The sequence below is a fragment of the Dreissena polymorpha genome, chromosome 4, assembly GCF_020536995.1.
Source record: "Dreissena polymorpha isolate Duluth1 chromosome 4, UMN_Dpol_1.0, whole genome shotgun sequence".
Lineage (NCBI taxonomy): Eukaryota > Metazoa > Mollusca > Bivalvia > Myida > Dreissenidae > Dreissena > Dreissena polymorpha.
In genome coordinates this window covers 70,400,773-70,428,393 of record NC_068358.1, presented here as the reverse complement: position 1 = coordinate 70,428,393, position 27,621 = coordinate 70,400,773, and the positions used below count along the sequence as shown (strand labels likewise).

General features: G+C 33.8%; 1 protein-coding gene across 1 annotated transcript; it reads left to right on the top strand.

Moving 5' to 3' along the window:
- The first annotated feature begins 16,108 nt into the window (after positions 1–16,108).
- LOC127880133 (zinc finger protein ZFP2-like) lies at positions 16,109–25,889 on the top strand. Its single transcript, XM_052427372.1, has 5 exons — positions 16,109–16,480; positions 18,438–18,553; positions 18,667–19,183; positions 19,904–20,007; positions 20,337–25,889. Exons 1-5 carry the CDS (start codon positions 16,455–16,457, stop codon positions 21,212–21,214), a joined length of 1,641 nt encoding a protein of 546 aa, XP_052283332.1. The 5' UTR covers positions 16,109–16,454; the 3' UTR covers positions 21,215–25,889.
- Positions 25,890–27,621: the final 1,732 nt, after the last annotated feature.

Genomic DNA, 27,621 nt, shown 5'->3' with positions numbered 1-27,621 from the left:
CGTTCCCACCAACCACCGGAAGTTGATATGTCTTATTCGACTTAAGAATAAAAAACAGTTCCTTGCCACTAATCCACGCTTAACATATTGGATTTACGCTTTGTTATAGACATTTGCACACAATTGTTGAGTTTATCAAAAGAAAACCAAATGTAAATTATTTCATGAATTCAAACACAAATAATGAATAGGGAACAATTTCCGTCTTCATTATCAACAACGAAAAAGCAACTATTTTTCTGTAACTAAATTCTCATAACTTCAATAATGCCGCTGAGGTAACCGTTAAATTATTATTCTATAAACTCCAATACGTGTGTTTGATGTGCGTGGTTAATGTTAAGTTTTCTTTTTCGCGCAAAATTGGATTTCTGGGTCAGACACAACTGTCATAGTCTACTTTGAATATGAACTTCACATCAACAACATTCATCAAATGATGTTTAGATATCATAAAATGTTTTGTTGTGTTTTGTTAATTATTTCAAACAGGTGGAAAAACGCAATGCATATTCAACTGAGAGCGAGATATTTTTCAAGATATCTTTCGGTTATTAAAACAATTTGAAATATACAAAGCTGTTGAGAGAATCATACGAATTTATCTTGGATTTTCATATTTGACAACACAATCCGCATATTTCCGGGGAATTGCGGTATATTGCTGTCTCACTCTGAACATTCCCTGTCAACATTTGCTATACAAACCGGCCACCAACCGTGCTGTGACGGGCCGGTCATGCTGTTCCGGCGTTGATTTGAACGACAACGTTGCTGACCTTTGCACACATACTTTTAACACGCAAACGCGCCGTCAAGCGCTATACATAAATTGATATATTATATATTAAACTGATTCTAAGACCGGTAAGATAACGGCACTACGAAAGTAGTATATTTTTAAATAATGTGTTGCTTTTAAATAAACAGTCAAGTCGCATCGCATTTAACCGGATTGTCTTCTTAATCATGTACCAAAACGAGAACTCATGGAATTGCGAGTGTACCTTAACCGATATCTATTCACAAACGATTTTGTAAATACAATATTTAAAAATTGATAACATGACATTCTTTTTCATAAAGACCACAGTTATAGTGTACCAACTTTGTATACATTTAACAATTTGTGTTTATACGGGTGGCAACGATATGGGAGGTCTTCAATACGTTAATTATTAATCCGCGCGCACCATTAAGCACGCTGAGTCACGAATGCAAGAACATATAAAAACTAGCGCGTACAAATAATACACGCACTTACTTCAATAGAATATCAGGCATTACGTAAGTGACTGCATAAACACCAAATTCAAGTTGTAACGGTTAGGTTAACAAACACCTAAGTATTTGTCTAAGGTTAACTAATGTAGGTTATGAAATGTTGACATGAAGCAGCGATATAAAAGCCCGAATAGCTAAACATTTAGGCGGTTTCCATTAAACGATATGGTTTATTTCGTGTCTTAATAAAGCAGTATGTTTAATTTACGTTGTAATTAAAACGATAATAAAGCAACGTCGCAGTTCATTGGCGTTGCTCTGGAGAGCGGTGACTAGTATGTAATGCATTTTTTTCGCTTATGAGAGGAGGAGTTATTTTACGGATCAATGTATATATTTTTGTTTTAAGAATATCTTGCATAGTGGTGATTTTTTGTGTAAATTAGTGTAAATAAGTACTGCATTTGTGCCTATTACATTTATTACAACATTTATTGCCAATAATGCAAAGCTAATTGTTTTAATTAATAACTGATCCACAACTTATCACAAGGGAAAGATCACAGGGACTGGGCAAATACGCGAAACTTTCTGGTTTTGTATAAAAACCAAACATAATCAAAATATATTTATTTTGTGTTTTTTCTAATTTGCTTATTTAGTGGAGAATCAATGTAGTACGATATTTGACGACCTATCGCGCAAGCAAGTTTATTGGAAGGGGTAGTGGTATGAAAACGTACTATGTATTAGTTTATTAATAGACATATAATAACGATCGCTATACACAACTTGACCAAATAGCAGTACTTACATGATGTCAGTCGGAATAGCTCAGTTGGGAGAGCGTTAGACTGAAGTTGTTTACGCAACAATCATCTAAAGGCCCCCGGTTCAAACCCGGGTTCCGGCACGAATAGGATTTCTTGCTCCAACACAGCTGTCATTTTGAACATGAACTTCACATCAACAACATTCATCAAATGATGTTTAGAAATCAAAAAACGTTTTGTTGTGTTTTGTTTATTATTTCAAATAGGTGGAAAAACGCAATGCATATACAACTGAGGGCGAGATATTTTAAGATATCTTCCGGTTATCAAAACAATTTGAAATGTACAAAGCTATTGAGAGAATCAGGTCCGGAGTGATTCTACCAATTTATAAACGCGGAGATGTTTCCGACCCTCACAATTACAGGGGAATCACACTGATAAGCTTCTTTTCTAAAATTTTTACCGGGATTATAAATGAACGTCTAAAATCTTGGGCAGAATCATATGATATCATAACGGATGCACAGTTTGGCTTTAAACCGAATTGTAGCACAGTTGACGCAATTTTTATCCTAAATGCTTTAATCGAGAAACAGCTACAAGTAAACAATATGCTATTATGTTGTTACGTCGATTACCGGAAGGCATATGACGTCATAAATAGGGGGCAGCTCTGGTACAAAATGATTCGATCAGGAGTTGATGGCAAGTAAATGACCATTATTCGTTCGATGTACAATGATGTGAAACTCCAAGTTAAACACATGAGTTCCCTTTCTGACCTATTTAGTAGCAACGTCGGCTTATTGCAAGGTGAAATAACATCGCCGATAATTTTCGTGAATGATATAGAATTCAGCCTTCAAAACGGATTAAACGCTGGTATAACACTTTATCAATTATCGGTTTATCTACTCCTATTTGCGGACGATGCAGTTATCTTCTCCGAAACCAAAGAAGGCTTACATGGATCTATAAACAACCTAGAAATATATTGTAATAAGTGGAACTTAACTGTCAATATTGATAAAACCAAGATAATGGTTTTTCTAAAGGATGGCGTCATGAACAATAATTATAAATGGACATTCAAAGGCAATGAAATTGAAATAGTCAGTAACTTTAAGTATTTAGGTATCGTCCTATCTAGTGGCGGATCATATATACCAGCCACAAATACCTTGTATGGTAAAGCGACAAAAGCAATGAATAGATTATTATCTATAACAAAAGATATGGAAGTCCCAATAAACATCATGTTCAAGTTATTCGATTCATATGTTGTGTCAATTTTGAATTATAATTGTGAAGTATGGGGGTTTATAACTGCCAATAATATTGAACGTGTTCACAAAAATTTATGTAAAAGATTATTAAATGTAAAGATGTCAACTAATTCATTGTCGTTGTATGCGGAAGTTGGTCGTTTCCCTTTTATCATTGGACGTTATTTAAGAATTGTTAAATATGTTCTAAAATTATATCAAACAAAGCAAAGTAACTGTATTCTACACACTGTTATAAATATGCAAAGATCAGAAATTGTTAAACGAAATAATACAGTAAATTGGTCATCAAAAATTCGCGATATACTTAACCATTCAGGATTTGGAGATGTATGGTTATTCCCTGAATCTGTTAATATCGACAAATGCATCCCTTTATTAAAAATAAGATTGCGAGATCAGTATGTAGCTGAATGGAGGACTAACATTGATTCGTCACCATCTTTATATATGTATAAAGAATTAAAACCTACATTCGAAATTTCACCGTATTTAGATCTAATTGAAAACAAAAAACATAGAATGATTATTGCCAAAATGCGCCTCTCATCCCATAAATTGTTAATTGAAACAGGCAGACATAATAATATTGACAGGAACGAAAGAATATGCCCCATGTGTAACTGTAATGATATCGAAGATGAGTACCATTTCATACTAATATGTCCGCAATACCTAGAAGAAAGAATCCAATATATTCCAGAATTCTATTACAAGCGACCTAGTATGTTAAAATTTATTAAACTCCTAAATAGTAATAAGAAAACGACACTTAGAAAGTTAGCAATCTATTGTATAACGTGTTTCAAAAAAAGAGAAAACAATTTGTTTATTATCACATGATTTGTTAAGAAGTACTATAGCTTATACAAATTATTGAGTGTTCTATGCTCGATACATGTTGTTAACCATGTATGTAACATATAACTTTGTTGTTGTTGTTGTTGTATTCCATGTCACATTATAACTTGTAATAAGAGCACTCTCACTCTCCAGTGATGAGTGAATTAATAATTGATGTTTGTAATTTTAACATTTTTATTATTTATATCCAGCAAGCATGTCTGTTAAATTTTCATGTATTTGTATATGACGATAAGCTTGTTATGCTTCAGTAAAAATAAATATTCTGTTTTGTCCTGTTCAATCATACGGATTTATCTTGGATTTTCATTATTGACAACACAATCCGCATATTTCCCGGGAATACCCGTATATTGCTGTCTCACTCTGAACATTGCCTGTAAACTTCTGCTATAAATACGGCTTCCAACTGTACCGTGACGGGTGGGCCATGCTGTTCCTGTGTTGATTTGAACGCTACCATTGCTGACCTTTGCACAAATACTTTAAACACGCAAACGCGCCATCAAGCGCTATACATAAATTGATATACATGTCCTATATATTAAACTGATTCTAAGACCGGTAATATAACGGCACAATGAAGGTAGTTATTTAATAGTAAATAAACAGTCAAGTTGCATCGCATGGAATCGGGTTGTCTTCTCAATCATATATAAAAACGAGAAATAATGGAGTGCGAGTGGACCTTAACCGGTATCTATTCACAAAAAATTGTGTAAACAAAATATTTTAATATAGATAACATAACATACTTTTTCACAACGACCGCAATTAAAGTGTACCAAATGTGTATACATTTAACATTTTGTGTTTATACGGGTGGCAAAGATATGGGAGGTCTTCAATCTGTTAATTATTAACTCCGCACGCACCATTTAGCACGCTGAGTCAAGAATGCAATAAAATATAAAAACGTACGCGTTCTAATAATACACGCACTTACTTCAATAGAATATCAGGCATAACGTTAGTGACTGCATAAGTACTGAATTTAAGTTGTAACTGTTGGTTTAACAAAAACCTTATTATTGGTCGAAGGTTACCTCATGTAATTAAAAATGTTTATATGAAGCAGCGATATAAAAGCCCGAAAAGCTAAACTTGCAGGCGTTTCCATTAAACGATAGGGTTTAATTCGTCTCTTAATAAAGCAGTACTAATATATTTACGTGGTAATTACAACGAAAATAAATCAACATTGCAGTTCATAATAATATTAAATAGAATTATGTTTAGAGACAATATGGATAATGTATCGGCTATAATTTAAACGTATATATTCGTCAAGTATCTCAGAGTTAATGTTATTACATTTATTTGACATAAAATAAATGATGAAAAATGGTCCTCGAATAAGTGGTGCACGTAAGAATTATTTTCATCAGGAATGTTGCAAGACACGCAAAAAGTGATGACATAGGTTGAGATTATTCTCATAATGGTGCAAGAAGTGTGAACATAGGTATACTGTTTAATCAATATATATAAGTTTATGATCACTTTAGAGCAAAAGTTACTTATATTTTTTTTATGCTTAAAATTCTATGCGTAATTGAATTATATTGTGGTTTATTGTACAAGAAACAGCGTAATATATTAGATTTAAACTTTATGACAACAAAATAGTGGAGTGGTATTCATTCATTCAAGTTTATTCATTAAACATTTAGGTCTTTATTTTAGATAATTAATAGTATTTTGATGGAATTATTTAATAATGTACAATAAGGGCGTATATGTCAATATGTTTAAATGGTATACGAATGCACTCAGTCTACTAATATGAAGTACTGATGTTGATGACATAAAACGGTTATTAACATTTTTTATTGAATCGAGAGTATTTTTGGTATTTTATGAGTAAACAGCGATATGAATACCTTATCAAATTTAAATGACATTTTGCGCAAAATAAAGAATGTTTTTTTGTGTGTTAAGATCTACCTTTCTCTGTCTTAATCATTAGCAGATGTTTGAAAGTTCATTTTCAAGTTTTTATTCAAAGGTATTTATTTAAAAGCAATGTCCTATCCTTAGTGAATAATAAAGCAAGCAATTCCAAGTTATGGCAAGTCATTTTTTAAATGCATGTTGCTCCTATTTATTTTGGAATTGGTAAGACATAAAAACTTAATTCAATTGACATATGCATCTACTTGTGATAATTAGCCAAATGTTTACGCAATATTGGACACAACAAATGAGCTTGAAGAGTGCAGACTGTGTGGAAGCTTACAGGAGTTTGATGCTCAATCCGTATAAGCTGTTTCAGGCTTTATAACTGGTGTCATGGGTGGCAAAGTTGCTGCGCAACATGTTGCACAGCAAGATGAGAATATGCATACCGGATGTGGCATAGAATAGAGGAGCCGAACCGGATAACTGTAAGAATGAGCGGTGAATTATACATATACTGTTGGGTCGCCCACTTGAGGAAGCCAGCTTCTGGGTCGAAACAGTCCGTGAATGTTGGGTTTAATCTAAAAAACGTATTTCAAACTAGAAAGTCAAACATTAACAGGTTATCAATTATTAAACATTATCTAGAAGCTGACCTTATTAGTCAAATTCCATATATATATATATATATCGGCTGATTCGAGGAACCCTACAGGCTTGTATTTGTATTCACAAATTCTCTTCGTGACTTTATTTGGTTTTATTTTTAACATAACGTCCTCGGAAATCACCCGATTCGTTAAGATTATTTTTCTTGGCGTTTATCATTTTTTCAGTTCAGTGACTACCACTGTTGACATGTTTACTGAACGAAGCTAAAAGATTGGTCTCGAAAACCCGTTTCAAATCATTTGAAAATAGTAATTATATCGGAGTGTTATGCACAAAATAATGTATCCGTTAAGGCAAAGTTTTGTTTCGAATATGATCATATGATCATATCAGTGCCATTTTTTTTATACATTTGCGTTTACCTAAGAAGCGGGAGATTGAAGGTTCACGTTTCGCATGCATTGATTGAACCTAGGTTGCAAAAAGACCACCAAGTGGATACTAATTACGAATGCAGAAACTGTTCTCTAACGCGATATGCTATATCGAAACTATCAGGCCCGTAGATAATTTTATCATGAAGAAACATTCTTTCAGGAATATAGGAAAAGATAATGCAAATTACTGATACAAGTAGAAATATGCAATAGAACATTAATTGTATGAGAGTTATTTAAGTTGTGGTCACCACCTTCGAACGTCAATGCAAGTTAATTTGTGTTAAAACCGATTAAAAACTCTAACTTACCTTTTCAAGTAGTCTAGCATTAATCACTTAAAAGGAAACGGGCCCAAGTAACACCATAAAGATTACACAGCTTACACGAATTCACTAAAAATGATTAATCTGGGATCATCGTCTTTGAACGGTGTCATCAAAATGGTCATCAGCCTTTATTTACCGAATTGTTGTAAATATAAAATGTATGACCATATTATAGTCCTACGGAAATTACTAATATCATACTTAAAATAAAATTCAAAGATTGAAAATCGGAATGCTATTTTAAATTCAATAAAATAATGAATTACAAATGCTGGGATAAAATAAATGATCGCCAGCTTTTGTTGGTTTGTGCATCAAGCTATTTAAATGCAAAATGTGTTTGTATTTACGGACATTTATGCTTTTAACCTAAAATTTGTAATGTGGCTGCATCAATTAAGTTTCGCTGTGTGTCATCATAAAGCGACTTCATGCTCAAATGCCGTACATGTATGTCCTTTACTGTCTGGCACATCTTTATATCATCAACACTCGTGCCTTTATTGATCAAGTGTGCTGTTTTGAACAGATTTACACTGGTGCCCTTTATAAAACTAAAAAAAAAACGGAATTTATAGCAAAATGTTTGAGTGAAATGCGAAACTTACTTAAATTTATATCGATAAACTATAAGTTCGTTTACAAATTGTTTTATATCATTTTTAGACACAACGCAACACTTATTAAATTACTCGTGTAGGTACTTGTGTTGCCAACCAGTCAACTTTAACTTATAAAAACATTACACCAACAGTCCACGAAAACATTTACATTTTTGCTACCGAAAGTGAAATGTGTTGAATGCTGATTGCCTTTGAAGTGACAACAAATTCAATTACTATGCTGTTTTAACAAAGGTGTATTTCAAATGAGTCGAGATATGCTTGTAATAATAAATAAATGGAAATAAATATTCAATATTCATTTCATTCTTTTCTGCACAATTAAGAAATCGTTGAGAAATTATGCCATTTTCCACGATTCGAGCCCGCTCGAATGGGATAAAAAATCCCAGTGCTCTGTAAAAAGCACATTTCTGAATGAAAATTGATTAAAAAAACAAAAAACAAATACGTTGAAATATATCAAACATTCAGTTGCGAAATGCTATGTACATAATTACAGGGAGTTATGAGAGGTAATGATATTGTATTAACAGAAAATAATGCAGAAACTTTCTAAAATCTGTGTGGATTTAATGAAATACCAGAAAAGTTAACAACAATGTTTTGTCTGCAAAACCGATGACGATATTGTCATTGACATCGATAAAATGTGTGAACTATACATAATCTACCGACTAGTTTAGTAAAACAATTTCTAGTGTCATACACACAATCGTAATTAATGTGACTGCTGTATTTGCTACCAAAACGTAGGATGCAATTGAAAAGTAATTGACATGATTCTTATGTTTAAGGCAAGGATAATGAATATACAATAATATTTTACCATTCAATCAACAGTATGCTCAACTCGTTGTGTTATAACTAAACAGTTACGAGTTAACCACGAATATATCATTAAGGTACACATTTCTCGCTATATTGAAACAAAACAGTAAGAATGTGCAGCCCACACCATTCTAATTCAGCAATCACTACATAGATCTACGTCAACTCCACAACGTATGAGAAATGCAGTCGCCGATGACGGAATAATTCATAGAGAATACTAGCATAGCGTTGAATACAGAGAAGTTTATGTTGCGATGCTTAGAACGCCGGTAGCGCGAGCCTTGGCGAGCGCTTTCGGTGTTTGAGCCGAGCAACAAAAGCTTCTCTGTATTCAACGCTCATCCTAGTATTCTATTTATCCCATTTGATTTTTTCCAACGTGACATTTAGCATAAATAGATCTAATAACCTTAGCCTAACAAGTATTTGAATTCATTCTTAAAAGCGCAAAAAATCTTACGAATGCAACCATGCGTAGTGATATAAATGTATTTGTTCGAGGTAAAACATATCACCATATGCATCGATTCAATTTTACGCAGCATGCGAATTGTAACACATAACGACCGCGAAAAGAAGATTTTACTTTACTATAATTCATTTTATTTTCGAAAGAAAATGATCAAAATCCAATATGGCGCGATTGCTCCTGACAAAATGATGTCGATGTCAACATAGATTCTACATGTACACCATCGACGAGTAAACAGACAATTGCAGCGACTGACACTTTATTTGACTTAATATGCAGGGCAATACGTTTTCCGACTTCGGACGACGAGTTTAAGGACGCGCAGAACGTGTTTTTTTTTTTATATAATGTTAATGGTATGCCGTGTGTGATCCGATGCAACAACGGCGCCCATGTTAAAATCATTTCCCCGAGAACAGGGAGCGACAAAAGTACAAACCAACACCAAAACACGTTCGAACAAGTATCTTACCTTAAATTATCCTTTAAAATCCATCTAATAATCCATTTTACTCAATAATTGACGATTTTGCATCTAGGGTCTTTAATAAGTATTTTAGCATAGTTAAATAAAGACCCTTATGCCATCCTATCACTATGAGTTTATGAACTCAATAAACTTTCTTCTTCGTCACACGCTACGTCATGTACTCTATGTACTTTACTGCTGTTCAAATGAACCGGAGCAGCTTATCAAATAATAGCCGTTGGTAAACTCGGATACATTTGCAGATTTCTGCATACAAACATAATTATGTTTAAACTTGCACAATGTTATTTTTCTATGGTAAATGCCCATATTGTACAAGAAAATAATTTAATATATAAATACACAAAGAATGGAAAACTTTCCATTACACAACAGATATATCAGTGGATAATACCCGTGTCCAAAATGGGACGTTCCGAATTCCAATGTGGTGCTATTTTTACCATCTTATACTTAACACAGCTCTATGCCTAACGTGAATTAAATCGAAAAGCAAATATTGCAGATTATTTATCAATTGTGCGATATTTTTATGGCTTGTTGTACATTCTTAAATGTCAAAAGTATATGCATGGATAATAAACAATGCACATTACACTAAATAAGGAAAATGTGAAAAATTGACAATTCAAATACCTGTATGTCGATATACAGTACATGTACATGTGAAATAAGTCGCGTTTATAATAAATCGTCAATTTTTTTTTGGGGGGGGAGGGGGGGGGGGGGAAATGACGCAATAAGTGTCATTTTATGACGCCATCAATCAACTGATTCATTATACGTATGGCGAAAAATTATGTCATATGACTAGATTTGAAGGTTGAAGGTCGTATAATTTTGAAGCTAAAGTTTTCTCGACTTTATTTTTTTATTTAACGACTATTTTGAACCTTGTTTTAGGAGCATGCGCAAACATTTATAAGAAATACACTTTTCTTTTTTTCACTTATTGACTAAAAGTGTCATATAGGCTAGATTTGGTTAGCATCTGTCCATGCCGATATATGTTTACCAATGGTGGTCTTACATAAGTCCAATTGGCTATACGATATCGGCATGCCAATATGCAATCTTTATAGGACGCACTTGCGTTAAATATGAGCTAGCCAACCCTGGTATAAAAATGGGTCACGTTTCGGAAGTCTCGGCGGGACACCCCTACCCTAAAATTTGGGAAGTTGCCCCCCCCCCCCGTCGGGTAGCCAACACGGACATCCAGGTGCACATGTTTGCTGTGGTGTATTAATAATTGAAAATCAATCTTGTAAATAGCAGTATAACAACTGTGAATACATTTATTATCCGAATGCAATAAATGGACACAACTATATAAATGTACAAACAATAAAAACATATAAGCGAGTATACACCTTATCGAATAAAAATCACGTGTAAAAAGGACTCAATGCTTCGAGCTGCAGGACGAAAAAAGTACCAGTCGTTACAATTATGCACACGGACATATCTGTATCCAGCGCGGTCATTGAGCACATCATACATAACAAGATAATTAATGTCATTTAGAGGCACGACATTCTCACTGATCAGCAGCGTGTGTGCTATAATTACAATTGTCTTAAAGTCATTTCATAATCAAACCAAATTACCCCGAACCTTGACGACAGTGCACAGGTCGGTGGAATCCTTTAAGATTTTAAAGGGGCCTTTTCACAGATGTTGGCATTTTTTAACTTATTCATTAAATGCTTTATATTGATAAATGTTAACATGGATCGTAAAAGCTCCAGTAAAAAATCAAGAATAAAATTTAAAAAAGGAAAAGAACATTGCCCGGAGCAGGTTTCGAACCAGTGACCCCTGGAGTCCTGCCAGAATCCTGAAGTAAAAACGCTTTAGCCTACTGAGCTATTCCGCCAAATACACATACTTGACGGAATTTATACCTTATATAAGCAATCTTCGTAGTTGCACAAAATTTAACGACAAAAACAGAACTCTCCAAATTATTCAATCGTTTCGCGTTGCAACGCTTTATAATTTTTAGGTTTTAAAATCGTCAAAAGATGCATATAATGGCTATATTAGAGCATGGTAAATGTTCAGTATTAGTGTTTCCTCACTTATATCATAACTAAAACGAAAATTTGCGAATCTGAAACAACTTTTTTCAATTTTGTCAATTTACCAAAGCGTGAAAAGATCCCTTTAAAAAGACATTTTTCAGTTCCGTGCTCACTTGCTATCCAACAAGCTGGAGTTCTAAGGAAGTCAAGAGCGTTTCCACAGCTTTCTGAGAGCAGTGCCCCAACGGGTTCTTGTTAAATATAGGTCAAAATAATTGAAAAATGTTACTTTCAATGTACGCCGGGCTCCTTTTCCTGCTGAAAAGATCAACTTTGGAACGAACGTTACGATTTATCGCAAACGATGCACTCTTGTACATCAGAATAGCTGCGGACTCCAATACGATATATACAGTGTCTTCAAATAAGATACGGAATAGCGTATTATCTTTAACCTTAAACATTACAAGCTATCTCAATTATCAAGAACATTTTATTAACACAGAATAACATGCATGGCACATTCTTACCAATGGGCTTGAATGGGAAAAATCGCGACTTTAACAATTTTAACAACATGGAACATTCAGGTAAAAGCCACTGCCAAACAAAAGACGTCCAATGGTCATTGTGTAGGAGCCTCACAGGCTATACCCAAGATATCAAAACACATGATTACCTGACCTTATGAGGCATATAGTCAAGTTTGCATCACATTTCTGGCATTCCGACAATGGAATAAGCATTAAACAGCTTTCGTGATGGGTACACAAGAAGTGCATAAGAAGTAGGACAAGCCTTTTGCGTCAACGGCCGCGATGTAAAAGTCTTGCTCAACTGGCGACGTTTTAAAGGGGCTTATTCACAGATTTTGGCATTTATTGAAGTTTGTCATTGAATGCTTTATATTGATAAATGTAAATATGGATCTTAAAAGCTCCAGTAAAATAAAGTTTCGTTGTGTATCATTATAAAGCAAATACATGCTTAAATGGCGTATGTCCTTTAATGGCACATCTGCATATCAATAACACTCATGTCGTTACTTATCAAGTGTGCTGTTTTGAACAGTTTTACACCATGCCCTATATAAAACTCAAAATACGGAATTTATGGCAAAATGTTTGAGTGAAATGTGGAACATATTTAGACTAATATAAAATAATTATAAGTTCGTTTAGAAATTGTTTCGATATCTTTTATAGATACAACACCACAATTGTTAAATTACTTGTGTATCTTCTAGTGTTGCTAATCAGTTGATACTTAAATTCCTGATATTTATGTTGCAATATGATAAACGTAACATTCTAAAAAGATTACACCATCTGTCAATGTAAACAGTAACATTTTTGCTGCCGTAAGTGCAATGTAATGAATGCTGATTGCCTTTGAAGTGACAACAAATTCACTTGATGTGCTGTTTAAATTAGGTGTACTCCAAATGAGTCGAGATTTGCTTGTAATAATAAAAAAATGGAAATAATCATTCATTTTACAGTTCTTTCTGTTCCGCACAATTGCGAAATCGCTGAGAGATTATGGCATTTTCCACGATTCGAGCGCGTTCACTATGGATAAATAATCCAGTACACTGTAAAAATGTAAATTTCTGAATACAAATTAATTTGAGAAAATAATACAAATACGTTGAACATATGTTTATTAATCATACAGTGCGAAATGTCATGCACTTAAATAACAGTGAGTTATGACGAGTAATGACGTTGTATTAACATACAATAATGCAGAAACTGGCTTAAACCTTTGTGGATTGAATAAAATACCAGACAAGTTTAAAACAATGTTTGGTCTGCAAAACCGATGACGATATCGTCATTGACATCAAGATATTGTGTGACTTATACATAATCTGCCACCTAGTTTAGTACAACAAATTCTGATGCCATACACACAGTCGTAATAAATGTGACTGCTGCATTTGTAACCAAAACTTAGACTTATATCGATAAATATTAAGTTCGTTTAAAAATTGTTTCGTTATCCTTTATAGATACAACACAACAATTGTAAAAATTACTTCCGTATCTTCTAGTGTTGGTAACCAGTTGATACTTAAATTCCTGATATTTATGTTGCAATTTGATAAACTTAACATTCTAAAAACAGTACACCATTTGCCAATGGAAACAATAACATGTTTGCTGCCGTAAGTGCAATGTAATGAATGCTGATTGCCTTTGAAGTGACAATAAATTCACTTGCTGTCTTGTTTAAGTTAGGTGTACTCCAAATGAGTCGAGATTTGCTTGTAATAATAAATAAATGGAAATAATCATTTATTATACAGTTCATTCTGTTACGAACAACCGAGAAATCGTTGTGAGGTTATGCCATTTTCCACGATTCGAGCGCCTTCACATTGGATAAATACCGGTAATCCAGTGCAATGTTAAAATGCACATTTCTGAATACACATTAATTTTAGATAATAATATAAATACGTTGAATATACGTACATCAAACGTACAGAACCAAATGCCAAGTACTAAAATTACAGTGAGTTATGACGAGTAATGACGTTGTATCAAACAACAATAATGCATGAAATACCAGACAAGTTTACAAAAATGTTTGGTTGCAAAACCGATGACGATATGGTCAAGAAATTGTGGGACCTATACATAATCTGCCAACTAATTTAATAAAACAATTTATGATGCCATACAACAATCGTAAAAATGTGACTGCTGCATTTGCTACCAAAACTTGGTCTCCAATTAAAAAGTAATTGATGTGATTTGTTTTGAAGGCAATGATAAGGGCTATACAATAATATTTTAACTTTCAATCAACGGTATACTAAATTCGTTTTGTTATAACTAAACGTTACTAGTTTACCACCAATATATCATTAAGCTACACATGTATCGCTCTATTGAAGCAAAACAGTAAAAATGTGCAGCCAACTCCATTCTAATTCAGCAATCACTGCAAACGGCAATTCCACAACGTATGAGAAATGCAATCCCCGATGACGGAATAATTCAATAAAATATATTTCTATTATATTCGTATGAATATATTTACGTTTCTTCAGACATCTCATTCGCAGCTTATTTCAAGAGGTCTACATATCATTCCCAAACGAAACATTAACGTTTGAATGAACTCAGCTTCTAGCAATGCTAATGACAATTCGGAAGTATTTAACAATTGTTCATGAATACAAAATCAATTACATCACGTTTAAAGTTTTGTTTTTCCGTTAGCTAACATGGAATAGCATTGAATCTGTGACATATTGATGAATACGATGAAATATGATACATACTTTATATATATGATGACAAAAAGTACTTTACTGATGTGTTGTTTCAAATTTGTTTTTGTCGTGCCTGAAAAGGTTATCGGAGCAGATGTTCTTAAAGCACTGATCAATAAAACGATCAACACACAAATACATGTAGCTACATACAAATACAGGTCATTGTTTATAAATCAAAAAGTAAATTATAATACAAACACAGTTGTTGTGTCAAACATTTCATAAAAACCCAAAATTTTGATACTTGAAGATGAAAATGCTTTTCAACATATAAGTGTGGTATGAGTTATATTTTGATTGCTTGTGTTATATCCATTAAATGTGGATATATTTAATGGAGGGAGAGGGTATCTAAAACAACAATGTGTTCTTTGTGCAACAACTCTTTACAAAACACTTTCTTCGGCGGATTTTTGATTTTTAAGAGTTAATTTAGAAAATATTGGTTATTAAACAGATAATAAAAATCCGAAGTCATAAAGTGTATTGTGTGTCAACATACAATTTCCCTTTCGCAGAGTTACACATCTTAAATTCCGTCGCTCCAACATCTCAGCCATATGCTGAACCAACAAGTATGCACACTTATTACATATTGACGCACACAGCTGTAGAGCCACTCCTGCTCCCATTTAATAAACATATTGTGTATTTCTTTTATAGTGTAGATTAAAATATCGTATGTTACATAATCAGTTGGACTATATACAAGTAATTTTCTTGTACTATATTGTATATCCTTGTGTACGAACTGACTGTGCAAACAATCTACAAGTAATGTGTATTGATAGATCGTTGAACTATTAGCTAACCATCACGTAAGAGTAGTTCAAAATGCAATTACATGAAATTGCCATGAAAGTAGGACACTACGATAATATTGACGGACTCACTGCATTTCTTCCGAGTCAGTTTTTTCTGCTGGGTGGTGTGTAACCTAAAGTAGGCATGGACGATTTTACGAAAGACAACCAATACGACCATATGATTGTAAATAAAATATTAAATTGAGCATGATCTATTTCGAATCATTGGCAGTAAACATATAGATGTTAGTAAAAAAATAAATAAAGACTATGTATAGATACAGTTTAATTGAGTTTACCTTAATATAGTATTAAAATTGTAATATTAAAGCTCTTAAATATGTTTGTCATATGATTTCGCGAACTTAATAGACTACATTAATAGTTTTGGTACCAGTATTTTGAGTAAGATGCCTACCACGGTGTAGATGCATATCGGTGGCCTTTCTGTCAAAATGCTGCCTCTCTATCATTAACAAGAAAATGGATGATCGACATTCAAAAAACAGGTAAGAAAATCAAAAATTAAATCCCGTAAACACGTGTGCATAAAAAGAGGTGGTCCATGAGTTGAAGCATATATCCAGCTACAGGTTCACAGTATTCCTGATAATTCCTTAGGTCAAAACACTTATCACAAACTCTATCGAAGATTGAATGATGACGAGGTTGGTGGAACAATTGGGCATCCATGCCATTTTTAACATAAATTTTCCCTAATATGTCAAATATCTAGCGTTATTGATATCATCTTCATGATCAATTCCTTACGTTCAATGTACGCTAGTAATTTTCATCAATTTTACTTAAAAAATGCCTACTTTCGCTTTCGTTATGGCACGGAAAGCCTCTCGATCGGCTCACTTTTCTGGCACAGGAAGCCTAGTCGTTGACTGATAAAGGCTATATCAAAGCATTCACCTGTGTTAGGTAGCATGTTTACTAAATTGACAAATACAACAACTATGTTAATTGTTTTTTTTTAATGTGCTCCTTGCATAATTTGGAATCATAAGCATTAAATGTATCCATATTTCCTGATACAATGTCTAATCACAACTTGAAGTTAACCAGCCTCTATGACATCATTGCAAAATGACAGCAGAAAGTAGGAATTTTGACAAACACTTAACTCTAAAATCTAAGGAAATATATGTTAAATGCATGAAACACCTTTGTATGGTGCTCTTGTTTTCATTTTGTGTTGCAAAACTGGCTCAGGTACTACTAAAATGTACCCCTAGTACGGAAAATATACTGACAAGCACCCAACCAGTTAAGACTGCTTCCGCCAAAAATCTGATGTATTATAAAATGCTATGGGATACAAAACATAATTCTCTTTGAAGAAAAACCTGCCTTAAGATGCTTTTTTATTTTATTTGGATAATACATTGAACAGCATATTGATGTAAATATGAACGTAATTAATTTGAAAAAGTTAGCCAACAACGACCAATTTAGCGTTGAATACCAGGATATGTTTAAGTATATGATCCGTACTAGTGCTGCAACAATATACCGGTATATCGGTATATATCGCAATACGCAATCCGCATATTGTATTGCGATACGATTTTCGTCATACCGGTACGAACATTTTATAAACATGCATGTAAATTCCTTTCAGAAAAGCCATCCAAAATAATGATATCAAGGTAAACAAAACAAAGCGGTATTTTGTAAAAATAAATTGTTACGTACAAATGGCATTCTAAAAAGTCTATTATACAGTCAGTAGCGTTGTTACATGGGAGCATTCATTCTATGCTTTTAAACGAATTATCGTTGAATTAATTACGCACAACTAAATGTTTCGTTCGATTCTGAAATGAGCATTATTAAATTTGTAATCCGAATTTCGGAAACATGCTTCCGAAATGTAATGCTAACGCGACAATAAAAAAAGTGCTTTATTCTTTTTCTCAATAAAAAGCGAAAGCGCGCAAAAATTATACAGACATGTAGAACGTCGCGTGCAAAGTGTGGGTGTATTTGTGTTGTATAAAACGGGAACATCACGTCAGGCGATTTACGCGTGTTCAGTGAAAAAAACAAAACGCCCGATTGGAAGTTATTTCATCACATCTTTAAATAGTAACAAATGCCAAAATGTATTTGATATTTAAGAAAATTGGTGAATGTTTGTGTTTTGTGTTATTCTTGAGCATTTTTATAGTAAACATTTACCAGAATTTGCTTTAAAACTGGAATATACGGGATTATCGGGTAATTGGCGAGTTATAATTTTGGTACAAGTAAGCAATATATTGCGATATATTGCAATACGGGTTTTTGAGCTGACAATATATCGCAATACGCTTTTTGGCGTATTGTTGCAGCACTAATCCGTACCCGTGTTATATTTTAGTACACTTCAGTGTATCGCGGTACATTAAAGTAGTACCCCAGCCAATGTTTACCAATCAAGCGTTATTAAACCTCAATATACTTTTATTATTTCAGATCCACTGAAATGGGTGGTGGTGATATTAACTATTATGTCTTGGCTGCTGCTGGAAATCCAATGGCTGCTTTAGAACAGATCATCAAAAAGGAATCTATCATTTTTGGAATTAAAGGTTTGTTTGGAGTTCAAACAGTTTAAAGTGTATATTTATGTTCTTACAAATCACAAATGATCAGAAATAGAAACAGAAAAATACATTTATGTTCATTTTTTTTTATGTTACAGCCCTTTTTCATCACCAGATTTCATCTTTGAAAAAGAATGGTTTTGAAGATATATTTCCAATATTGAAGATGACTGGACATAGTGATAATGATGTACATGAACAGGATGAAGTGGAAGATCTTAATGATGAGGAAAATTTAAGTTATAATGAACCACAGACAATAATTAAAAACAGTCAAATCACTGACAAGTTAAAGGAAGATCTTGTAAAAGAGACAGTTTTTAGACAGAATCGTTGCAAGCTAGGTAGGCCACGAAAGAATATACAAACAGAACATGGTAGAACAGATAATGTCATTGATGACACAGATGCACAAAATACATTCGAAATCAACAATATGTCATGCAAATATGATACAGTTATTGATGAATCTGGGTGTTTTTGCAAAATCTGCAATTGCTCATTTGCATCAAGTCGGACATTAATGAAGCATTTGAAACGAAGACATACACATCTTTATAAAACAAAGAAGGATGAAGTCAAGTCAGGCAAAGAACTATGCATGGTTTGCAATAAGTAAGTTACATTTGCTCTAATACCAAATACAATACACAAAATAGTGTAATTGGTGTAGTAAATGTAAGCATGTGAACAAGCTGTATGCCTTAAAAGAACCCACTTAATGTACTTACTATCATGTTACAGAACATAGATCAAATTTACATTTTGATCCACCTCTTGATTTACATGTAATATTTTTTCCTCACACAAGCAAATATAGTCATGGTGAGCTTTCTTTATCACCTGTGTCAATTGTCTAAGGTTTGTTATCCCCCGCCATAGGCGGAGTGATATTGTTTTGGCGTTGTCCGTCTTTCCCTCCGTCTGTCCGGCACTTTTGTTTCCGGAGCCATATCTTGGAAGTGCTTTGGCGGATTTCATTGAAACTTGGTTTGAGTATATATATGGATTCAAATATGATGCACGCCAAATAGCATTGTACACCATCGAATAATAACGGAGGTATGGCCCTATGTATTTTGAAAGAATGCTTTTTTTGTGTCCAGAGCCATATCTTGTGTCCAGAAGTATAATAGCGGGGGATATCAATTCAACGAACTTGCTGGTTGTCTTTACTCGTTAATAATTTGTGTGCAGTTTCTCCACATAAATTATGATAAAAGGGTGGCCAGATTATTGTTATTTATTCCAAATATAATATTTTGTGATGCATTTTCCAAGCGCAACATTGAAGAATCATGTATACAGTGGATGAATATTTATATTTTTCCAAAGGTTCTACAAAAACAAGTTTTCCCTGAGGAGGCATCAGTACAAAATGCATCGCGGTGCAATGCCAATGTTTGAATGCAGAGTTTGCGATGCCAATTTTCACAGCAGTAAGAACTTTTCTTATTATGTAACTTTATATTGTATTTGTGAAGCTAAAGTAATGCAAATAAGCATGTGTCCGTAAAAGTTGTATATGCATTATCACTTTCAAAACGACTATAATTATATTGATAATAATAATATTAACTATTATTATATTTCACTTACATTCTGTTTCCTCTTTTCCCATCCTTAACTTTTATTATTATTATGGAATAATAATAACAAAATTGAAACTTATGTAAGCTTGAAATAATATAAAACCAGTTCTCCTGATACCACTGGCACATCTGTTTTCATCTCATTCAAATAATCTTGAAATTGTTTATATTTGTAGAAAAGGATCTAACAGCCCATAGGGAGTCAGAGAAACATGACACAAGGGCATGGATGAGGCGCCGGATCCTGTGTGATGACTGCGGAAAGACATTGCAGACCCTGATGTCATTCAGGGAGCACAAGAAGGTGTGTCAGAGCAAGGAAAGAAATTTTAAATGTGATCAATGCCCCATGAAGTTTAAATCGAAAACAAACCTTTTGGGACACAAAGCTCATGTACACGATGTGCAGGAAATTACTTGTCATGTATGTGGAAAACTTTGTAAAAATCAGGGATCTCTAAGGAACCATTCGAAAAGGCATGATGAAAGTAACAAAAAACATTCTTGTAATACTTGTGGCAAAACGTTTTTCAATGCTTCAAAACTCAAAGAACATATAAGAAGCCATACCAAGGAGAAACCATATTCCTGCAATATCTGCAGCTATACATGTGCAATACGAACAAACCTTGGAAAACATTTGAAGCAGTTACACAAACTATTGCCAGGGGATGAGCAGTATCAAAAACATATGCATCGGTCAACAGCTACGAGTCTCAATTTTCCGCATTCCTCACCACCAGTTCCTGAAGCATTGACTGTTAACAAAAGTGCCACCAATCACATAGCAGTGCCGGAAGGATCGACAATTAACAACAATGCAATCACAGACAGTTGCAATATCATTTGCACAGAACGAAAAAATGAATGTGCTGTGGTTCAGACTGTCCATACAACCAGTACCAGTACACAGTTTATTACGACTTCTGCTATATCGAGCCATAACGACAGTAAACATACCCATGTGGAATACTCTACATCATATTTACAGCCAACTTATTCTGTAATTTTACAACACGATTTAAGTATTGATAATACTTTGACACCTTTGTAAATTTAAATCATTATATAAAATAATTTATATAGTGTTGAAATCGTCAAAAATATGCACATATATTTTTCTAAAATCTTAATTATGATGTATTATGTTCTAGAATAAACAATTATGTTCTTGAATAAACAATTTTTGTTCAATGTATCCAGAAAAATATCTAAATTAATGTTGGAAGAACATTTAGTTAAATGCACTGATATGTTCAATTGTACATAACTGCAAATTGCAGTATCACTTATTTACTAGATCATATGACTCTGTCACGCTGCAATTTTTAGACTATACAAAAGCTCTGTTTTGAAATTGGTTTTAACCTACAAGCGAATCCTGTATTATAGTGATACTGCCAAAGTCGTCTAAAATGTTTTAACTAACACATATTTCATGCTTTGAAAAGTATTTTAATATAACAACAACAACAAAGTTGAATAAAAATATTGCTGTTTTGAAAGTTCAAACTTGGGGCCTTAAAAAGCAAAATCCAACAAGTTACCACTGGACAGTTCTAGCTTTTGAAATAACAGCACATTTTATTAGCTATGTTGTAATTCATGAGTGCTATGTCGCTTATTTGAATATAGTTTAATGTACTATAAATTATATTGTGGATTTTTAAAATGTTTTTATTTAAAACTGTGAACAAGTCCTTCAACTATTGTAATTAAGGTCTGTTGTTATGCACTCATCAATCATTTTGTCAAATAATCATGACGACCTGGGCCATTACATGATGGTGATGATGATGATGATGATGTCGATGATGATGATGATGATGAAAATATTTCTTCCCTCATTAAAACTATGTTGTCAAGAAATTCAAATCAACTAAAAATACCATAAATACACTATCTTGTAAATTGATTTCAATAGTTACATTAATTTTTTTGGTCCTCTTATTCAGTGATATGAACATGTCTGCTTTTTACTAGGATCCATGTATAATATATTTTAAGAGTATATTTTGATATAAATTGCACAATTTAACTATTGTTGGTGCTTTTTGCATTCGACTCGCATCATGCAAACATGGGTCTTGTGCCATTTGAAACTAGTGTAGCTTAAAACTAGCTTGCGCATCCACGATTGCACAGCTGGTTCGGAGCAGCCCTGGTGCATGTGGCACAATATTAATTATCACATGTACGCGGGTGAGTGTAGTTTTTATACAGTCTGTCGATTTATTTGAATACATGTATTTGTATTTCAGAAAATGTAGCTTTGTTCTAACAACGGCAATAATGTGTTAATATTTGGACTCATAAAAAACCAAGTGGTGAAATGATGGCATGGAATATATATATACTTTGTACTTGAACGGACAAATTTGTGATAATAACATTTTTATGTATTATTCAGTTTCTTTTGTCTCTGATTAATCAAATAATACTTGGATGCTGATTTCAATCAATATTGTCGACGATTCATATGTACATGTACTTTTGTTCTGTATCGACATAAAGTGGTGCAAGGTAAATGTTTACATTGCGACTCAATTTAATAATTTTCCAAATTTTGATATGTGCGTTAGAAACAGTGAGCAGTAAAACAAATCAGGCATTTATTCACAAGAGTTGGCATGCGTCTTTAGCTCACCTGCGCACAACGTTCTCAGTGGTGAGCTTTTGCGATCACTTTTTTCCGTCGTGCGTCGTTAACATTTGTATTGTTTACACTCTAGTGGCCACATTAATTAATGTTATTTTCTGATCTTTATGAAACTTTGTCCCAATGATATATTGGATGAGTTCAAAAATGGTTAAGGTTGGTTGAAAAACAGGGCCGCAATGGAGCGGGCATTTTTCCTTATATGGCCTTAGTAAAATCTTGTGAACACTCTTAAGGCCACATTGATTGTCCGATCATTATGAAACTTGGTTAGAAGAATAACCCAAATGCCATCTTGGACGAGTTCGAAAATGGTTTCGGTTGGTTGAAAAACATGGCCACCAGGGGGCGGTGCATTTTTCCTTATATGGCTTTGCATGGGCATAGTTAAACCTTAAACACTCTGAACGTTACATTTATTGTCCAATCTTCATGAAACTTGGTCAGAACATTTGTTGTTATGATATCTTGGTTCAGTTGGAAAAGGTTCTGGTCTGTTGAAGAACATGGGGGGCAGGGAAATTTTCCTTAAATGGCTATAGTAATACCCGGTTAAGCTCTAGAGGTAAACATTTGTCTGATCTTCATAAAAAATATGGCCAGGAGATTTTTCTTAATAATCTTGGACGAGTTAGAGAATTGTTCTGGTTGGTTGAAAGCACATCGCCGCCAGGGGGAGGGTTATTTTTCTTTATATGGCTATAGTAAATATTTGTTAACACTTAAAAACATTTATTGTACAATCTTCATGAAACTTGGTCAGGAAATTTGTTAAAGTTGTTTGGATGAGCTCGAAAATGGTTCCGGTTTGTTGAACAACATAGCCGCCAGGGGGTGGGGCATTTATCCATATATTGCTGTCATAAAACCATGTTAACACTCTTAAAGTCACATTTATAAATCAATCTTTATGAAACTTGGTCAGAACATTTGTTCTAATGTTATCTTGGACTGCACAGAGCAGGTCAGTTCCTTTGTATCCCAGGTGAGCGACTTTGGGCCTGTCAGGCCCTCTTGTTAAAGTGATATTATGGGCATTTTCACTGTTGAATTTAGCTGAAAAGAATTAACATGTCAAAAGAGTTAGTTAAAATGTGGTAACTGACCAATTATCTGCAATTCATCTTGCTTTCAGTTGTTTATAAAAATATGTATTATATTCGATATTTTAGTTGACTCACCCAGTCCTCCAAGTCGAAATGATACGTAAAACACTATTGTGTCTTTGTGTCGTTTGAACGAATCTGCACTAACACTTAATTTAGATTCACATCGATTATCGAATTATTTCTGTCGTCAGTTGTCAAAACGAAAGTACGGTTGATATTCAAATGCATTATTTTTGTATTTCCGGGATATTGTTTTAGTATGTTGATGCTGCATTAACAAATATAAGTGTATATGAAGTGAAAACACCAAAAATAAACAACGGTTGCGATAGACACCTATAAACATAGCATAATTATACTGTTAGATGCCCATAATATCACTTTAAGCTGATTTATCAATTTTCATTTACACGTACATGTAATGGGAAATAACAGCTTCAGGGAAACTCAGTACCTGGTAGCAGTTATCTCACTTTGAATGCTACATTGTCGTCAGTAGATAAGATAAAGTTCCTGTCAAAATATGATATGCGTACATATATTATAATCGAGCATTTTGAGTTATTTTCAAACACCTTACACGTTTGTCTTAACAATTTTGGACACCTTATTGTTTTCTTTTTTTATGTCCCCCACCACTATAGTGAGGGACATATTGTTATTGCCCTGTCTGGTGTTCTGTTGGTTGGTTGGTTTGCGCCAACTTTAACATTTGCAATAATTTTTGCAATATTGAAGATAGCAACTTGATATTTGGCATGCATATGTATCTTATGGAGCTGCACATTTCGAGTGATGAAAGGTCAAGGCCATCCTTGAAGGTCAAAGGTAAAAAAAATCAAAGCGGCGCACAAGGGGACATAGTGTTTCTGACAAACACATTTCTTGTTTGTATTTAAATTTTTGAACACGAAAAAATGTATTAGTATCGTGTCCGAACACTTAGAGTAATAACGGTAATTCTCAATCTGCTTGCTGTATAAATATTTACGTTACTGCCACAACTAAATACAGCTGGAATGAGACAGTATGGAATTACATATCAGAATTTTAAGCAAGGAATAATTCTTTTTAACGTTTTAATCTTCCTTTAAACCTAGCTGTCTCCTACACGTATCACGTTAATACTTGCTATGCCATATTTGCATACACGCTATTCAGGGCTTACACAGTTTAATACGAAGGCATTCATTGACCCAAAATATGATTGCAAGTCACGCATCTCTCTCTGCACTGGATATGCAAATGATGTCACCTTATTAGCATATTAAAACAACTAAAATGTATTCGTTATTTTCCCCTTTATTCGATCAAATGTTGTTGATTTAGTTTTGTACACGCTGAACGGTGCTGTTACCTTAGTTATGCTTTGACTGCGAAATGTGTTAGGACACGTTTCATCTGATTAAAATTGTTTTAAATATACACGCACTTAATAGACACGCTTAGTTAGACGACGAAATGTTAGGAGGGTGTATTATTTAAAGCTTATATTGTTTTTCTTACTCAAGATTTCCGCCTGGATACAGGCTTTTCCTTTCGCTTTTTTTTTCGGTTGTTGTGTATGTGTAATATATTGTTTGTCTAAAAACCCGAAACGAAAACAGCATGAATTGATAAATATCCGTATCTCGATCACTTATAACATCAGCTTTATGCTTGAACAGCTGGTTGAGCTTTTCGGCGCACCGTCAGACGACGGTTGTTTTGAATATTGAATAATTTTACCGGGCTTAATCATGCTAAAGACACCCCATTGGTATTCATGGAATCGTCTTTGAATAGTACATTAAGCTTTAAGTAGACTGATTTGCCAATTATTTATGCAAAATGGTGTTTGTTTTTGGGTTCATTGTTCTGTTCTCAGTTTTTGCAGGATTTTTGAAATGTGGACAAGCCATCAACAATTAAGTTTTTTAATGAATTATCAATGATATAAACAATAAATGTGCAATTGCAAATTATGTTTGCTGTTTGTATTTTTAAATTAACTCTCGTTCTGAGTGAAAAATAACCTGTTCGAAAGAAAATGGGACAGTGTGTCGAGTGAACAATTTTGTAAAGTCTATTGACGTGATTAAAGTCTTTTTAACGTACCATTTAAATCCCGAAAATGCTTAATCGATGTATGCAATCGAGTTGTATAGTTTAAGTATGTAAATGGTTTGAATCAAACTGAATAATGATAGCCACTAACATCCTAAAATTTAGAAAATGTGTGTGTATTTCAAAGTTAATAAGGTCCCTTTGTGCCTGAGGCTGTCATATGTGAGGACCTGGAGTATTTTTCAGCGCTCCTTCCTATGCTCCTTCCTATTGAACTATTTCACTCACGAATGGTTTGGTGTAGTCTTGTGTTGTTGTGGAAAGTGGGAGTACCCAGAGGAAACCTCACCAGTCCGGTACGTTGACCGCTGACTAAGCTCACATGCTGCCGGGGACAGTGATTGAACCCGGGTTGACATCAGCAGGCTGTCAAGCGGTCATACTTTTTCCTACTATTTCCTACTTTTTCATCAGGATCCTACTTTTTCCTATTTTTTTACCAAATCTTCCTACTATTCCTACTTTTTCATTTTCAATGGAGAATATTTTTTTTTAAAGAGTTTATTTAGTAAACTTGCAGGATGAATGAATCTATGGCATGACTGTATCCCTGTTAATGTGCATTCATCTAGATGAGACCTGACAACCCATGCTGACTGTCTGCTAGCACCTCTTCAGGAGCATAAATATTTATTTCTTATGTAACTTTTAAAATTATTGACAAGTTTTTTTTTGAAGTAACAATAGTGCCTTGTTTACTTCCTTAGCATTTGTACACTGCAGACTTCACTACCTTACACAGTTCCCAGTGATGCAAGAGCTGAGGGAACCCATTGTTTATTCCAGTTTTATTTGGTTTCCATTGACAACAATTTGATCAAACCTTATGCATGTTAACATGATATTGCTGTTTGGAATGTAGAGATATAGAGATACATGTATTGTATGAGTGGTTATGTAATATGGAATTTATTACACAAGTTATTGGAAAAAAGATAAAACTGATGCTTTGCCGAGTTTTCATCATTTACAAATATAATGTAATAAATTCTGTATTACATGACAACGGATATGATGTTCTATTGATATCATAGGTACATCATGTTTAGTAATTAAAGATAAATGCACAGAGCCTAAATGCCCTGATACATTTTTATGCTCCCGGTAGGGTGGCATATTGCAGTTGTACTGTCAGTCCGTTTGTCTGTCTGTCTGTGTGTGTGTGTCCGTCCGAAAACTTTAATATGGGCCATAACTTTTGCAATATTGAAGATAGCAACTTGATATTTGGCATGCATGTGTATCTCATGAAGCTGCACATTTTGAGTGGTGAAAGGTGAAGATCATCCTTCAAGGTCAAAAGTTAAAAAATACAATCCAAGGGAAGTAATAAGCTTTAAAAGGGAGATAATTTCTAAACCTGCCAAATGATATATTGAAATTTTATTTCAAAGCTGTGCAATAGTGGGCATTGTGTTTCGGACAAACACAATTCTTGTCTAATGATGCCATAGCTAGTGAGGTAACTTCAAGGTGTTAAAGCGAAGTATTAAAATTATTAAACGGCATTATTACACTCCCGCAAAGTCATCAATAATGTAAAAGCCATTATTTGAAACTGGAATAAACAATGTAGTGCAACTGTTT

Bases quoted from the DNA above. Each gene is read 5' to 3' on its own strand.
- LOC127880133 (XM_052427372.1), top strand. From the start codon at position 16,455: ATGGATGATCGACATTCAAAAAACAG. The intron at 18,554-18,666 runs GTTTGTTTGGAG...TTTATGTTACAG, and splicing joins TATCATTTTTGGAATTAAAG to CCCTTTTTCATCACCAGATT. The intron at 19,184-19,903 runs GTAAGTTACATT...ATTTTTCCAAAG, and splicing joins CTATGCATGGTTTGCAATAA to GTTCTACAAAAACAAGTTTT.